A 17646-nucleotide genomic window follows, 5' to 3' on the forward strand; every position below is an offset into this window, starting at 1 on the left:
GAACTATCATAATTACTTTTAGACTGAAATTTCAAAAAGTGTTGGGAAGCTATCTGTTCTCTTTTTGTCCACGTATTTCCTGAACACATTCGTGCTGTTATCTTTTCTCTAACAGTCATAGTTGACACAGAACAATTAATATGCAAAATAAGGAAGAGATGTATAAATACTATATTTACAGATTTTTGTATACTAATGTCCATAATGTAAGAAAAGGAAAATAATATCCATGCTCAGTACTGTTATTTAGCACCAAATCCCCTCTATTTAGAGAAACAAACAATTCTTTTAAATGTCTTTATGATTTAAGGCTCCAATAACAACTCGCGCATAGGTGAAAGTTTGCTATTTATTTAATCTTGGAAGAACACTGAAAGGAACAGGCAGAGAATGTAGGCAGTGTGGAAGAACTCCTTGGTGTAGCTGGCCACATGTGGTGTGTGCAGCTGCAGGGGAAACTGGCCAGAGCTAAGGTTACATATTTCTGTTCAATACGGGTATCCATGGTGGTAACTCTCATGGTGGCGGTAGTCATCCTGGTAGCCATCTTGGTATCCTTGGTGGTAGCTATGGTAACCATAGCCTGCATACTCATCTTCCGGGCAGCGCATCCCCAGTGACTGCTGAATGGCCATTTCTTGTCTCCGAAGTTGCATCGAATCAATTAAATCGTACACAATCACCATGGACCACATTGGGGAAGGATACCAGGATTTGACATTTCCGTCTTTTCCAACCAGAAGCATGGAGAAATACTCAGGGCTCACTTGAAAATAGTTACGTATGTCTTTCACCAAATGGGCTGGCACATCTTCCCTCTCAACAACCGAGCTCCCTAGAATAGCATTGCGAGAGTCGTTAGTGGATTAGAGCACATTTCATGAAAACCACAAACTAAGAGGAAAATCACTATGAGAATAACGAGCAGACCCATGAGCCTGTTCTCTTTAACTCCAAATCTAATTAAAATAATTTGCAAAATTTTTCCCTACTAAAATTTAAAGTTCCTTCTATTCTGCAATGTGACTAGTTTCAGACTTTGATATTTTGGATTTTTCTTCCATAGAAATGTGACAGGGTATAAACCAATTCCTTATATTAATCCTGGCAAAATCAACTTCTTTAAAGTTTGTTTCTACCAAACTTTATATCGAATATACTTCTAAGTTTATTTCCAATTATCTTACATATATATTTAAAATAACAGTTTTATTTTTGACATTTGTCCTTAAAACAAATAGCTCATTTCATTGTTAAAGGTTAAAAAATACCAATTATGCCAGATTTGGATGTATGTATCTAAACTATTATGATTACAGAGAAAAAGAAAAGGGGGAGAATAAAAGGAGCTGGCACTTCGTGGGAGTCAGTTCTGTCCAGCATTTTGTCACACATTTTATACACATTATCTTATTTAAAGTGCTTGTTCTCAAAAAAGAAAGACTGAATTTGCTTTTTGAAACCTTAGTCAATAGTCATTTTCTTTCAACCCCTGCAAGCCTTTTAGTATTTGACCTTATCTGTTGAAATGGAATCAATGATATATGTCCTATGTGGTTCATAAAACCATTATGAAAATTAAATGAGACACCATAGAAGGAAATGCTTTGTAAACCATGAAGCCCTATGAAGACGAATGTTATTTTAGCTAACAAACTGATGGTTTTATTGATACTTTGAATGATTTTAAGTTAAAATCAGAATTAGTCTCTGAACTCTGGCCTCCTCCTCCACACATCCTGAGGACACCCACATGCCTGAGGCAGGGGGAGGACTCAGTGAACTTTGTTCATCTTGGAGGCACTTCTAGGCTTGCATACCGCTTAGTATCATTGAACTGAACTGAACACTAACTAGTACTATCTGACAATGACAATATGAGACAGGTGGGTTAAGCCGCCTCCTGGGACACCTGCATCCCAGATCAGAATGCTGGCTCAAGTCCTGGCTTCTCCGCTAATGATCCTGTTCCCTGCTAATGAGCCCTGAGAGGCAGCAGATCACAGCTCGAGTGCTTGAGTCCTTGCTACCCAGGTAGGAGACCAGATGGAGGGCCAGGCTCCTGGCTTGGGCCTGGCCCAGCCCTATCTGTTTCAAGCATTTGGGGAGTGAACCGGTGAATGGAAGACATTCATTCTCTCTCTCTCTCTTCCACTCGCTCTCTCTCTCTCTCTCCCCCTTTCAAATAGGTAAAAATAAATAAACATTAAAAACAATAACATAAAATAATAACACATTACCATTTATTGGAAACAGTTCTAAAACTCCCCCAACTTCCTCTCCAACACCCAAAAGCTTCAGAATGGTTATGTGGCGGAGACCTGAGAAAAAAGCCACAGAATTAGGAGAAAGAATTCTAAGACAGCTGTTACTTCCAAGGACCCGATGTCTGATAATTAAAATCTTTCAAAGAATATAGGACAACAAATTAAGTATAATAGCTCACTTTCAACCAACAAAGTTATGAAAACTAACTTCAGAAAAGTTTCTTTTTTGATCCAGGAGATAGATAATATAGATTCTTAAAACTACAACAGCAGATGTTCTGAAACACATCTATGAAGAATTTGAGAAGAGAGACTATTGAGAGAGAAAAAAAGATCCACAGATGACTAAAGCTGTACTCTAAAAGCAACTTTTACTCAGTGGAATAGAGTATGTGTCTGGGAGTCTGCAGTCGGGACTGGGGAACATTCACATGATCTAAGCGTCTATGTTCCATTTTAGAATTGACCAGGAAGAGAGTGGAATGGGAAAGCAGTAATGAGGTGGCTGCCGCCTACTCACCAAAATTGCATGCCTGACCACTGAGGGCAGAGAGCTGCTGTGAATAGGCCCAGTCTTCATCATTAGGAGCAGAGATCACTAGCAACCGTCTCCTCCATCGGAACCTGGAAAAGAGGCAAGAGGCCATTATTACTGCTTCACAATGGAGGCCAGTGAAAGAAAGCCAAATAACTCTGGTTTTTTTTTCCCCCATGCCCCAAATTAAAAAAAAAAAACAAAAAACTCCAAAACAGAAAAAACATTGAGCTGGAGAACTGTCTCACAGCTTGTCAAAGCCATTAAACTGGATTACCACACTCTCGTAACTTTTTCTGTTGTAATTTCACAGTCTGCCTACTTTGGTGTTTTTGTGATGTGTCAGACATGAGGCTGTGGTCACCATGCCTGATGATGTCACCTGGGGAAAGAGGAAGTCCCAGAGGCAGTGAAGACGGGGCCAAAATTATACATTCAACTGGAACAACAGAAATAAGGCACTTAGCAGAAGACGGAAGAGAGCTCAAGTCTTAGGAGAGTCCCCTCGAGGGTTCGGATGGGGTTAAGAAATGAGTATATGAATGAGAAAGAGAGTAGAAAAAGACACTGAGTTTGAAGTGGATGGCAGTGACGAGAAGAGGGTTGATGGAAAAGTGGCTCAAAGTGTGAATGGGGGTCCCTGGAAGAGCAGAAACCCTGTGTACCTTCCTCACACCCAGTAGTTGTCTTGAAAGCAAATGTTCTAGAATTTAATCCTAGAATCACTGCCAGGAGCCCACACACGGTCCCCCTATGAAGTGGGATGCCGCCAAGCCTAGCACTGTGGGATTTCAGAGAGCATACGCTGCAGTAAACTTGGTGCCTGCTCTCAACCCTGACATAACAGGGCAGTCGAAAGGGCTTTTGTGGCCGGCGCCGTGGCTCACTAGGCTAATCCTCCACCTGTGGCGCCGGCACACCGGGTTGTAGTCCCAGTCGGGGCGCCGGATTCTGTCCCAGTTGCCCCTCATCCAGTCCAGCTCTCTGCTGTGGCCTGGGAGTACAGTGGAGGCTGGCCCAAGTCCTTAGGCCCTGCACTGCATGGGAGACCAGGAGAAGCACCTGGCTCCTGCCTTTGGATCAGCGTGGTGCGCTGGCCACAGCGCGCCGGCCGCAGTGGCCATTGCAGGGTGAACCAACAGCAAAGGAAGACATTTCTCTCTGTCTCTCTCTCTCACTGTCCACTCTGCCTGTCAAAAAAAAAAAAAAAAAAAAAAAAAAAAAAAAAAAAAAAGCTATGAAAGGGCTTTCGTGTAATAGCAGAGACATTTGAATTCCTTTTGGGTGGTGCTACTTTTTGGGTGTCCTCGAGTGTGTCACTCAGTTCACCTAAGTCTCAGGCTGTCCTATCTCTAGAATATAAAATAGCAGTGCCTACTTCAAAGGGGTAATAAAGAATTAGACCCTGAGGCCTATCGGTGTGAGTTATCCACATGATGACATGGCTACAGAAGACTGTGTCTGAGTCTGCAGGCTTCTGCATCCTGGAACTTTACCTACGGACCGACCCTGGACGGTACCCATCGCAATGCCATAGGACAACCTATTCAATCCTTACGTTTGTGTGTCATTGTATAGCTCACTTCCACTACACAATCTGTGTTGCTCACTAGGGCTCAGGGAAGGCATGCTTACTTCCCCCATTTTAGAGAGGGCAAAATGAGGCTTAGAAAACTCAGTAACTGGGCCAACTAATAAATCTAAGGTGGTAGCAAAAGACAGACAGAGCTCTTTGGCTCCCGGCCCAGTGGTTTCCCTAGTCTACCACTCTCAGGGATGCAGATGTTGGGCGGAGCTGTCAGAGACCGCAGGAGGGTACAAAGTAGAGAATCCAGGCATCCAAGGGGCAGTGTATGGAGCTGTCTCGGATCCCACCTTCAGTGGGTAAGGAGTTCTTGTTTTTCCTGCCTTGGGTCAGGCAGCTGCAGGGTGTCGGGACACTCTCTGGCAGCCAGCTGACTTTATTTATGGTTTCTCTGCCTGTGCCCCTTCCAGCCGCCGAGTGAACATGAGAATTTTGAGCCCTGAAGAAAATGGCCTCTTGGGGGAACAGTGGTTTGGGTGAATGAGAGAAAATGATAGTCTGATGAAATACAACCTCTGAATGGATGTCTGTCGCAAGGCTTGCCAAGAATGGCTTGCTGTGACATTACATTCGTTTCCTCTGCTTATTTTTCTTCAAAGGGAAAGAAAAACGAAAATCTCCTCTGAGGATAGGGAGATGAATGTGTTTGGCATGGAGGAGGGGGAGGAGCGTCGGAGACCATCCCAGGTTTCATGGGAAAGGGAACAGTGACTGCTCTCGGGTCACAAACATGGTCTCCTGTGCTTCCTCTGCTTCCTTAGGAAGTGTGCCAAACCAGCGCCGTCCCCCACCCCGCCAGGATCCCAGCCAGGCCAGCCTTCCTGGCCTCACACAGAGCTGGGGGGTGTCCTGGAGGCAGCTATTTCGGGAGAAGCCTATTTTGACTTGTTTACCTGTGCACACCACTGAATGCCCTCCTGATTGGAGAGAGATGGGGCCTGAAACTCCCTGTTCCAGACACAACCAAGAGGTCATTTCTTCTGAGTCCTGACTCAGGTCCCCGCAGACCTTCCCATTAGGATACAAGGCCCCTGCTCACCACGGCTGCCAAAGAATGTGTGAAAGAATCTGAACCTGACTTAGGTCTTTATTGCAGACCAATTGTTGCTCAATCACCTCAGCTTCTCAGGAAATAAAATCCTACAAGCCACGCATGTGTTTGCATCTCTTAACTGGCATTCCGCAATGTGTGTGCCTACTCTTTGGAGCTTCTGTGTCAGGGGAAGGTAATTATAGCCTGAACCAAATGAGCATCACTGAAGACCAGACTGCCTCAGGATATGGTCAGCGGCAACCAGACTGTACAGACCCACCAACAACTCAGCAAATTTGAAGGAAAATTCCCATTTGGATACTTGTTTATTTGTAGGACTGTTATTTGATTTTTTAACATTTTTCTTTGCCCAAGTTTCAATTCAGAACTGTTGTTTGAGTCCTTCTCACTTCTCCCTTAATAACACAGTTCTCAAATAGGACCTGTATAGCCAATGCTAGTATTACTACTAATAGCTAGCACTTACTGATTACTTATTTTGTGCTAGGTCTTGAGACATTATTATGTTTATGAAATTGTCCTTCAGAATAATCTTAAGAATAGACACAGTTATTATCACCATCTTGCAAATGAGAAACTAAAGCCCAAAGTGGTTAATTGGTGCAAGGTCACATAGTTAGTAAGTGGTGAAACCACAGATCAAACCCAGGGCTACCTTGCTCTTGACTTTAATACACTATTTCGGGGCTGGCACTGTGGCATAGTGGGTAAAGCACAGCTCTTGCCATTGGTGCCATTTGGGGAATCAATCAGCAGATGAAGGACTCCTCTTTCTCTCTCTCTCTCTCTCTCTCTCCCTCACTCCCTCCATCCCTCCATCCCTCCATCCCTCTGTGCCTCTGCATCTCTGTAACTCTGCCTTTCAAATAAATAAATCTTTTTTTTTAAAAAGCACTATTTCACTGTAATTTTTAAGATCAATGATAATTATCAGCAGAATGATATGAGTTGTGACCATAAGTCAGGTACATCCACAATGTATTCAATCTTATACCACTCTGAATATCCTCATAAAACAGGTAATATTCCTGAAATACACTTATTATAAGTCCATAGGGTTCTACATTTGATGAACAATATGTTTATATATCTTAACATCCTATATAATTCAAAATATTTTAGATACAAAATAATTGCATATCTTAAAAAATCAAAGAAATTCCAAATTTAAACCAGGATAAGAATTCCAAGGTTTTGGGAGTGAACAAAATTGAAATAATGCCAGATCCACTTCAACTTTTGAAACCCATAATATAGGGATTATAAAGACACTCTGCCTGGGAGGATGACAGTAATCCCTCAGAATGCCTGTAGCTGCAGGCCACATGTTGGGCCCAAATCTCTAGGTTTTATAGCATCAAAGGGGAGCCGGTGCTGCGGCTCACTTAAGTTAATCCTCCACCTGCGGCGCTGGCATCCCATGTGGGCACCGGGTTCTAGTCCCAGTTGCTCCTCTTCCAGTCCAGCTCTCTGCTGTGGCCCTGGGAAGGCAGTGGAGGATGGCCCAAGTGCTTGTGCCCTGCACTCGCTTGGGAGACCAGGAGGAAGCACCTGGCTTCTGACTTCAGATTGGCGCAGCGCGCCGGCCGTAGCAGCCATTTGGGGGGGGGGGGGTGTCAACCAACGGAAGGAAGACCTTTCTCTGTCTCTCTGTCTCTCTGTCTATCACTATCTAACTCTATCTGTAAAAAAAAAAAAAAAAAAAAAAGCATCAAGGAGTTGGCTGGTAATTGCTTTAGAGGGTGGGAAACTTAATAGGGTGGGAAGTTTAATATGATTGTTCAGTGGGTCCACAATGTTTAGTCCTGGGAGATTCAAAAGTAAGGGGGAAAAGTTGCCAAAGAATCAAAATCATAGTAATAATATATATATTTAAGAAGGATTCTGGTTTTCTTTGTATATATATAATTTCTGTTCTTGTGAGAGTAAAGAGAATTTGGTGTAACGAAATGACAACCTTGAAACTCCAAATTAGAATGCATCATTGACTAATTGGTCTAGAATTGGTCTAGTCTAGAATTGACTAATTGGTGGTTTAAGTAGAAATCTTACCAAGTGCTTGTAGTGTTTCCTACATCTGAGAGAATTTAAGATTGATTAACTTATTAAGAAAGGTTTTGGTTGCTTATTTCAAAGAACTGAACAACATAAACATATAATGGCTTTGAAAGTGATGAAGTTAATTAATTACTGGTGTTGCAAAGAAGATTAAACATTACTGAAGGTCGCCTTAAAAGTGATGACCAAAACTTGCTAGATTAAAAATAGAAAAATAAAATTTATAAGCTCCAAGTCAAAATTTGTACAGAGCACTAAGGTCTTGATTTTATAATTCAAGTACTTTTGACACTAATTGTTCAAATCAAAAATAAATTTCTAAAGTCTTTCCACCTTAAAAAAGGGGGGGGGTCTTATCATCAATCTTCTATTCACTGCAATCTAGAGGGATGATCTTGGGTCCGAAGTTGGTGTTTAGTGTCCCCAGATGGGGACAAACAGCCATTTGCCCAGGGAATCGAGAGCCTCTTGCAGTCCAAGAATGGCTTAAAGGCTGGACTGAACGTCAAGACCTTACAAAGTCTTCCAAACTCTATTTCTATTTCAAATATTTGTACCACCCTGAAAATCTGAATGAAGGAAGAGCCTCAGGTTCCTTCCAGTTCTGAAATCCTGTGGTTGGAGGAGTGTTTTCCTTCACTCCAAATCTGAACTTCTGGGTTCAGAACTAAAAATAATTCACCTGATATTTTCAAAAGGAGCCAAGGATAAGAAGGTAGACTTTAAGAGACGATTGTTCTGAGGCCACCGACCCCTAGAAGGAACTCCAGCCAGTGATGAGAGAAAGCTACCTTACTCTCTATTAGCCTCCCGTGCCTCTCCTGCAATATGACAACAGTCACCATCTTTAGATGGTGGGATTTTATGAGGATTAAACCAGGGAATGAGATACCTGGCAGAGAGATGAGTACAGAAAAGTGATCATAGGGGTTTGTATTTGGACTAGAGGTTAAGATACCCTTATCCCATATCAGAGTACTCATTGCCTGTCCTTGATTCTAGTTTCCTAGTGCAGACCCTGGGAGGCGGCGATGATGGCTCAAGTAATTGGGTCCCTGCAACCCATGTGGGAGATCTGAATTGTGTTCCTGTCACCAGGCTTCAGTCCTGCCCCAGCCCTGGCTATTGTGAGCATTTGATCAGTAAACTAGTAGATAGGAGCTCTCTCTATCTGTCACTTTCCTTGTTTGCCTCTGTAAATCTCTCAAATGAATAAAAAAATAAATAACAATTTTTTTATAAAGTCACCACAACAACCCGGGGATAAAGGCAGGAATACTTGCTATAGTTATTTTCATTTTATATGTGAGAGATTGAGAAGTGTGGTGTCAAGATAGGTACAACTAGCAGATCAAAATCTTGGCTGAATGAAAAGTCCTATATTCTTTCTATAGTGTGACGTTATGTCCAAAAGCACTCAAATCTGAACTGTAGGAATTCAGATTATCTATTTCTTCATCTTAGAATCCTTACACCCTGACTCACATTTGGAGAACATGCTTTTATAGATATTAGTAAAGATTCTGCCTAAATGATACAGATTTAATGTTGAGCCTCCATTTCTGGGGCCAATTAGCCATGCAGCACAGTTGGGATGGTGCTTATCCACTGAAGTCCCTCTGAGTTTATTCCGATGGGAAGATTTCTGCAGCTCTGCACCTCCCAGGTCCCTGTGGAATTTTCATCAGACACCCGGAGAGGGACGCAGAAGGGAGGAAGGTGGATAGTGCTATACTCCTTTTTCTGAGCATGTGCCTACTGCACTGACAGAGGAGTGGCTGCAAATGGCTTTCAGTAAACAACAGTCCCTGGATAATCAAGAGGATTTCTCCTTTTGAGGTCTCAGTGGGGCTTTTGTTGTTTTTCTGCAGAGTTGGAAAGAAGCAAAAAAATCAAGCACAGTGCCAAATCCTGACTGGAACTAAAAGAAGCCTAATAAATAAATATGTAAAATAAAAGTGCTATGTAAGAACTTTCCAAATTCACCAACTGAATAAATTTACTCTCATGAGAGGTCAGATTTCCATATTCTAAACTCCCCTCCACCCACAAAAAAATAAAAAAAAAAAGCAGAAAAGAGAACAAACACCTATCCAAAGCCAGCAAATCAATACTTGCACTTCAAGGTGAAGCCAACAATTCCTGTAACCAAGGCCACTCCCAACAGGACAGAACTAAGTAAGGTGGCCAGGGAGGGTCACTCTCTGTAGACACATGCATGGCTCTGTGATTCTTTGGCATTTCCATTAGCTCACTCAGGCAAATCCATGCCTGTGTCTTCAGGAACTTCAAAAGTAATGTACCTGGATAGGAAGTTCTCCAGGGACTGCTTCTTGTCATCCTTGCAAACAATGCCTTCCTTCTTCTGCTTTTCCATATCTTTGATTCGGGATTGGAAAGTATCAATCAGATCAAACACAGACTTCATTGCTATTGGCACCTCATAGTATTGCTGTTTAAGAAAGAATAGAATGCTTATGTAGACCCAAGCAAAGATTCTACCTAAGTGAGACACTTACAATGTTAAGCCTACAAGCAAATGGTTGCTCCATTTCTGGGGCCCCTTAGCTATATAGTGCAGCTGGGGTGGATTTCTACAGCTTTGCAGAGGACAGAGAACCTGGGAGAATTCCAGGGAGTTCTAGGGAGATTATCAACATGGGAGCCTGGAGGGCTCATTAGCAACCTCTGTAGATGTTTTGAGGTTCAAAATTCATGAAATGATGCCCACTAATGAATAATTCTTCTTAACCCTGCTTCATTTATTAGAAGTCTTCCTAATCATACAAATACTAAGTTGCTTTCCTACCTCTGCCCATCTTCTGGTTCCTGTTCACCATATAGCTGGAGAAGTGAGACACACTATACCTACCATGGGAAACGAAATAGAGGGACATATTGGAGTATATGATCTGGACATTAAGGATAATTTTCTACAGGACCTATTCTGTGGCTCCAGGGATTGTTTTACTTGGTAAACTTCACTTATAATTAGATGATGTTTGCTGAAATAGTCTCATAAAAGAGTTGGGATCCACCTTAAAAATGAAGAAATTCAATTTCCTGCATCACAGCTGTCTGGACTTACAAGAACAACCCGAGATGGATTTGGGGGCTGGCTGAGTGTAACCAGCGCAGGCCAGAGAGCAGTCAAGACGTGGCTTAGAGCCACACCCCCAGTGGAATTCAGCAAGTCACAGAAGGCAAGAGCTAGCAGAAGCTGAGGAACCATCTACTCCAACCCCTCACATTACAGCTGTGCCAATACCTGTGCAGAGTGAATGTGTGAGGTGATATCTCCCCAGATCCAGAAAAGTACTGCAAGCTAAGTCAGCCATTCTGACAGCCCCAATAGCCTTTTCCCTCTAAAGACTCTCATGTAAGCAATATATATTGTCAACAGTTAGAATGGTTAAGACAGCAGGCCCCGGAGTGAGCCTCTATGGGTGTGAAATCCCATACTGCCTGGAAAAATTTGATAAGTTAATTAATGATGCTGCACCCCACCTTTTTTTTACTCTGCAAAACAAAAATAATGCTATATTTTCCTTTGAACTTTGAAAAAAGAGTTGAACTGTGTGCCTGGCATAAGGAAAACAGTCAGCAAAGTTAACCATTTTTGTTACAATGACAACATGGCACAATTTTTCCTAGTTCAGAACCTTTATACCTGAGCATGGGAAAAAATATAGTTGTAAAACCCTACAGGTTTGTCTATATTGGGTCAGAAAGTAAACTTCCAGGCCCTTCCAAGATAGGCCTATATTAAACATGAGAAAAGTTCTTGGGAAAAATGGAGTTAAAAGATAAGTTTATATTCATGCAAAAAATATAAATCCATGCAGTTTTTTCACAATGCACATTTCATAGGCACTTTCTGAAGTATGTTAGTATGGATTTCTTGAAGGCAGAAATTCTTCCCTCTTAATCCCTAGCACCTGGAATACCATGGCTATTCTGCAAGTGCATAATGAATGTATGACATTGAGAGTAAAGAAAAATTTAGCATGAGACAACTAGCTGGGCCGTGGAAGGTCAGTTCAACCCAGTCCTTTCTGGGGACCACATTGCTGGGTGTAAATTCGTGGGACAACATGGAATATTTGGGTAATTTCAATGCCTGTCTGTGTATGAAATAATGTGTATGAAATATGTGCTTAATTATACAGCTAATAGACTCACTGACAAAAAAAATCAGGGTTGCTCTTCTGGGGATTGGTCCCTCATCATCTAAAATAAGATCCTGTACCTTGACTCTCAGATCCACATCTGTCAACACCATGAAGAAGTCGTTATAGGTCATTCCATACTCTTTCCTCAGATCGCCGATGAGATGCTGGTCCACCAAGTCCTCATCATCCACCACTCGCATAGGGTTTTCATTATCTGAAAGAAATGAAATGTGAATAAATACAGGTGTGGTGAGACAGAAGTCAGTGGGTAGTGAGTGGGTGAAGGCTCTGGGTGTCCATCCTGTCTCATCAGGCTAGCCTTCAGGAGTTGTAAACATCTGATTTACATTGTGTTTGAGCAAAACACAGAAACAGATCAATGAATAAACTAGCTTTGAAAGCCACTCTTCTAAAGCTGATCAAGGCCCTGTGTCCGCCTCCCTATTTACAGAGACTCAGGGGGAGACAAGGTAGAGTGAGGGCTGCTGAGTCATCCTTGAAGAAGACCACCACTCACCCAGGCTGAGTCCTCACCCTAACCAACTCAATCCAGACACTTTTGTCAGGTTTTATTTCCATAAAAAATAATTCCATGGCTGAAACTTGTGTCTGTTCCTCCTTGTTGGTATAGAACTAAGTTCTGGGCCCAATAAACTTGTCACAGCTACAGAGAAAAATAAAAATCTATGTTCAAACTTAGTCACAGGTTCATTTTAGTTCCAAAGGAAGTCAAGCTATTCATTACACATATTTCATAAGTGAATAAAATTCCAAAGTGTGACTGGATTTATGGACATGTTTAACATTACATAAATTGTTTCAATCATCAAACACCCAGAATAAATTGGTATCATTTGAAATGGCTCACCGGGTTAACAGGAAGCACAAAAATAAAGATAACTGGCTTTATGATGGCTTGCTTTACAATTTTTTTAACTGGCAAAAGTTATATGAATTCAGTGGAAACTTTACTTTGAACTTTAGATTTTGATCTTTTCCCAATATTCTTCCATAATGCTGGGCAGTGGCAGTAAGCCACAGCTTCCAGTCAGGACCAAATGATTCTGCAGTGTGTTGCTAAGCTGTGATGTTTGGGAGGTTAGGTTTATGAAATGTGATTTTGCCTTACAACATGTTCAACACACAATGAGTAGACATAAAGTTATCAAAGGTGACAAGCATCTGTATTTACTCCTTCCCTTCCACGAAGGTCACAATGTTTCCCTCAATCCTACCTGAATTTTAATTTCAAAATATTCCCTTTGTTAAAAACAAATGTGAAAAATTAAAGTTAGCTAAAATGTGATAATAGGAATACTAGTGAAGAGTTTCTATCAGTTATCAACACCATTACTCGGTGAGTAGCACTACAGTACTATAGTAGAAACCACCACAGTTAGAAGATGAGAGGTTACAGCTTGTATATTATAGACCATCACTCTTATTGGTCAAAGAGAGATATAGTTCAGCTATTACTTTGATTTACTTGATTATGAAAGTTGAAAGTATATAAACCATGAGTTTGATTTTTCCAAAGCAAATCAAATTGAGAGGGGAAAGATCTGTTGTCCTCCTTAAAGTCATAATTATGCTTCATGGATCACTACAGACATGAAGCTCGGAGCCTATAAGGAACCAAGTACATCTCAAAAGAAAAATTATATGCTGCATACATAGAAACTATTTTTTCAAGGGTACATTTATGTTGTCATTAACAAAATATAAATTAATTTAGAAGAATCCGTATATTTAATTGGCTGAGGTTTTTTTTTTATTTGGTATAGTGTTGAGTATAAAAAGCAAGTTGCAGAATAAAATGCATAGTACGACTTTATGCTTGGTTAAAACAAAATAAGGCAAAACAAGAAACATGCATACAGGAACACACACAGAAAAGATCCAGAAAGACACACAGCTGAATGAGGGTTGTCCTTGAGGAGTGAGGCAGCAGTAGGGAGAGGTGAGGCTGAGACTTTCACTGTGTATGCTGCATGTCTAGTCTATTCAAATTTAACAAGAAGCATATTTTACTGTGTGAATAATAATAATAATAAATCATTGAAAAACTAATTTTTTAAAAAGGTAGTTACAGTTAATGTTCTGATCCTAAGACTTTACAAACCACAGTTTATCTTGCATCTAGGAATTACAATTTTAATTTCCAACATACATTCACTTCTGCTTTTGTTTAATCAAAACAAAATCATCAGTGTCTTGAGTAGGTGCTAGGTGCTAGACTCACAAGTGAGTAACTATAATGGACTTCAAATTCCTTATTAGAACCAAATGACACCACTAGCAACTGCTTAAGAGAAAAACTCACAAAAACCATTGAATGGCTGTTGTGAGAGAGAGATGGAGATTGTAGCAGATTTAAAAAACAGTCTAACTCTTCACCCTTGCCTACACCTATACCCTTGCCCTGTAACTGCAGCTCCTTGTAGTGGTAAATGGGCTGAGCTGTCCCACCTCTTGATTCCGAGCTCACTTAAATTATTCAGGTTTTCCAATGAGATACATGGGACACAAGCAGAGGCTAGAAATGAGCCTACAAATTAGGATTGTTTTTGCCTCTGCCATTGTTATGAGAGCATGTCCACACTAGCCTGCTGGAGGATGAGTCAAGCCTAGTTACACTGGTCTCATCCCAGCCAAGTTTATCCCAGATAAGCTCGCAGTCAGTTGAGCCCCAACACTGGTATAAGTCCAGCCAAGATCAGCAGAATCACCTTGCCAATGTGTAACTTACTGAAGATGTATGAGCAAACCTAATCCAGCCATCCCAGACTGGCCAAACCAGAGTTGTGATGTCTTCATGCTTATTATATACCATGATGTCTGAGAGTCTTTTCTACATAGCCTTCTTATGGCAATAGATAACTGAAACAGACATTATCTGGCTCAACTCAGGCATACTATTGAAGCTAAAACTACGAAACTATAGTGGACCCTGTGGTGTCCTAACTTCAGAACTAAGGTTGCTTTGAATATTTGCCCTTCGGATCCCACTTTGAGATGTGTTCTCCTTAAAGACAACTGCTTCCCCTAAGTCACTGTCCTACCAGGGGACAGCTCACGTTCAACAGCTGAGGCAGTGTGCAGAGAGGAGAGATAGAGAAGTTCTCCACCTTGTTTCAAAGTGAGCAAACCACTGCAGCTCAAATTCTCCTCTGTCCAATCTTGCACCCCTCACCCCTCATTCATATGGTGCCTGCAAACACAGCAAGCCCATGCATCTCCTGAATGCAAAACTCAGAGTCTCAGAGTCTGAATCTCACAGAATCCAATCTATTATAGACCCTAGGAAGAAGAGTGGCTTGCTTTAAGTTTACATTGCTAGGTCATAATGCAATGAAGCTGAGGACTAAGGGAACATCACTTCCCTCCTACCCAATACACTCTCTAATATACCAAAATACCTCACATTTAAGAGTAGAGAGGATAAAGGACCAAGATTTAAGCCAAACTTTGCCCTACTAGTATATTGCAAGAAAACATTTCACAGCCTTGCTTCTCCTTTCAACAAAACGTTTTCTGAAATATTTCAACCAATGGAAAGCATGGAAGCTTGATCAACACTGGATCCAGCTGGGATGGGGGCAACCCTGTAGTAAATCAGATTCTCTCCAGGCCAAATTCTGAGGAAGGTGCACGTGAGGCCAGCTGCCTGCTCCTGTTGCAAGTCTCTGGCAGCTGCTCCTACTGAGAACAAGCATGTAGATTTTTTTTAGTCTGGGAATGCAGAATGTCTTATTTCTAATAAATTATTTCACCTGTGCACTTGTAAGCTTTTTGCATTTTTCATTAATGATGCTTATTACCTTGAATTGCAACCAGTTGCTTTTATATATATTTGTCATTAGATATGAACAACTCAACAATGAAGACCAAGTCTTAGACATCTTTTATATCCATACAGCTTGCCACAATTCATAACACACATAGGCACTCAGTAAAGATTTGGTAATCATGAAAATTTCTCCTTTAAGAAAGATATCATTTAATAAACAATCCAGTTAATAAATGGGTAAAGGACTTGAATAGGTACTTTTCAAGAGAAGAAATTCAAATGGCCAACAGACACATGAAAAAATGCCCAGGATCACTAGCCATCAAGGAAATGCAAATCAAAACCACACTGAGGGACTGGCGCTGTGGCACAGCACGTTGGAGCCCTGGCCTAGGCACCAGCATCCCATATGGGCGCCGGTTCTAGTCCCGGCTGCTCCACTTCCGATTCAGCTCTCTGCTATGGCCTCGGAAAGCAGTGAAAGATGGCCCACGTCCTTGGGCCTCTGCACCCACGTGGGAGACCTGGAGGAGGCTCCTAGCTTTAGATCAGCACAGCTCCAGCTGTTGTGGCCATCTGGTGAGTGAACCAGTGGATGGAAGACCTCTCTCTCTTTTCTCTACCTCTCTCTGTAACTCTATCTTTCAAATAAATAAAAAATAAATCTTTTTAAAAAACTACATTGAGGTTTCACCTCACTCCAGTTAGAATGGATCTCATACAAAAATCAACACACAATAAATGCTGGAGAGGATGTGGGAAAAAAGATACCCTGATCCACTGTTGGTGGGAATGTAAGCTGGTACAGCCACTGTGGAAGACAGTATAGAGATACCTCAAAAATCTAAATATAGATCTACCATATGATGCAGCAACCCCACTCCTGGGAATTTACCCAAATCCACAGAAATCAGCATCTGAAAGAGTTATCTGTACCCCCATGTCCACTGCAGCATAACTCACAATAGCTGATATGGAATCAACCCAGATGTCCATCAACCATTGACTGCATAATTATACTATGATCCTGTTGAAGAGAAACATCATTTTCAAAATTTGCCTATGAATTACTTATTCACAATTAGGGAATCAAAATGCTCTTTTTATTATATTCTTCCTCTGTCAACTTTTCTACCTCTCTTTTTATTTATCACTCTTAAGCTGTTCTTCAAAAGAAATTGTCAAAGAACTTCCTTTGTCCTGCAGGGATAGCCCTTAAAATTTAGTGATTGGAGACCAGGGCTAAAATATTTTTTATCTCATATTTTGCTGAGATAGAAACCTGTTTTTTGTGTTCCCTCTCCATATTTCTGTTTTCATTCTGCAATAAAGTGCCTTTAGCCAGTAATATTCTTTCTATTTGATGAATTTTGTCTATAATCCATCCAATTAACACAATACCATATTCCTATCCTAAACTGACATATCAAATACAATTAACTAGAAAAAAATGCCTTTATGTGCTAACCCACTTTAAACTCACAAAAATAATATATTGGAATCTGCTCAAGCATCAGTAACTGTCTTTAGATGAATGCTTGAAATCTTAAGGTAAGTTTCCTTGGGTCTGTAGGTCCATCACTGATGGTCCAAATACATTTGGCATGATGGACCAGCTGGTAAGTACAGTTCACACTGCAGCTGGATGCAGGCCTCTGCTTTCCAGGCCCAAGAAAATCTGGAAGAGTAGAGAGAGAGTGCTTGATTTGTTTTTAAGGAAAAGTAAGGCCATCTGATAGACTTCCAGCTGAAAATCGGTCAAGGCTGGGTTTGGTTCACTGAAACCATAGCTCATGCCAATTCTTATTTTCCCATGGCTGACTCCCAGTCTTGGCTGAAAGTGCTACAGCCTTTCCCATAAGGGTAACCTGGGACATAACACAGGGAGAGAAAGGTCATCCAGCGATTAGATGAGGAACAATAACCTCCGCACTCCAAATCAGGTACTGACTGACATTCAGGTAGGCAAATACCCAAATCACAATACCTGATGTCCAAGAAGGCAGAAGAGAAAACCTCAGCTCTTCTACAGTGCATATTTAATCCAGATGTCTAGAAAACAGCAGGATTATGCAAAAAAAAATTGCCAAGGCAATACCAGATGCTTATAAAAGGGCCCTGTAGATATTGAGATGGAAGACATAATGATTTTTCCAAACTTCTCTGAAATGAGGAATAAGAATAC

At 41.2% G+C, this 17646-nt stretch overlaps 1 protein-coding gene across 1 annotated transcript in view; it reads right to left on the reverse strand.

Annotated features, from left to right (window-relative positions):
• Nucleotides 1–331: 331 nt before the first annotated feature.
• CCDC80 (coiled-coil domain containing 80) overlaps nt 332–17646 on the reverse strand; it is a 31860-nt gene continuing 14545 nt past the window's right edge. The window contains exons 4-8 of the mRNA XM_002716703.6: nt 11749–11885; nt 9803–9951; nt 2788–2891; nt 2241–2321; nt 332–835 (exon numbers count right to left, since the gene is read on the reverse strand). Coding sequence (XP_002716749.3) covers nt 489–835; nt 2241–2321; nt 2788–2891; nt 9803–9951; nt 11749–11885 — 818 coding nt within the window. The 3' untranslated portion in view covers nt 332–488. The remainder of the gene's footprint in view (nt 836–2240; nt 2322–2787; nt 2892–9802; nt 9952–11748; nt 11886–17646) is intronic.

This window comes from Oryctolagus cuniculus, chromosome 4 (assembly GCF_051225735.1).
Source record: "Oryctolagus cuniculus isolate XC-2025 breed Fujian yellow rabbit chromosome 4, ASM5122573v1, whole genome shotgun sequence".
Taxonomy (NCBI): domain Eukaryota; kingdom Metazoa; phylum Chordata; class Mammalia; order Lagomorpha; family Leporidae; genus Oryctolagus; species Oryctolagus cuniculus.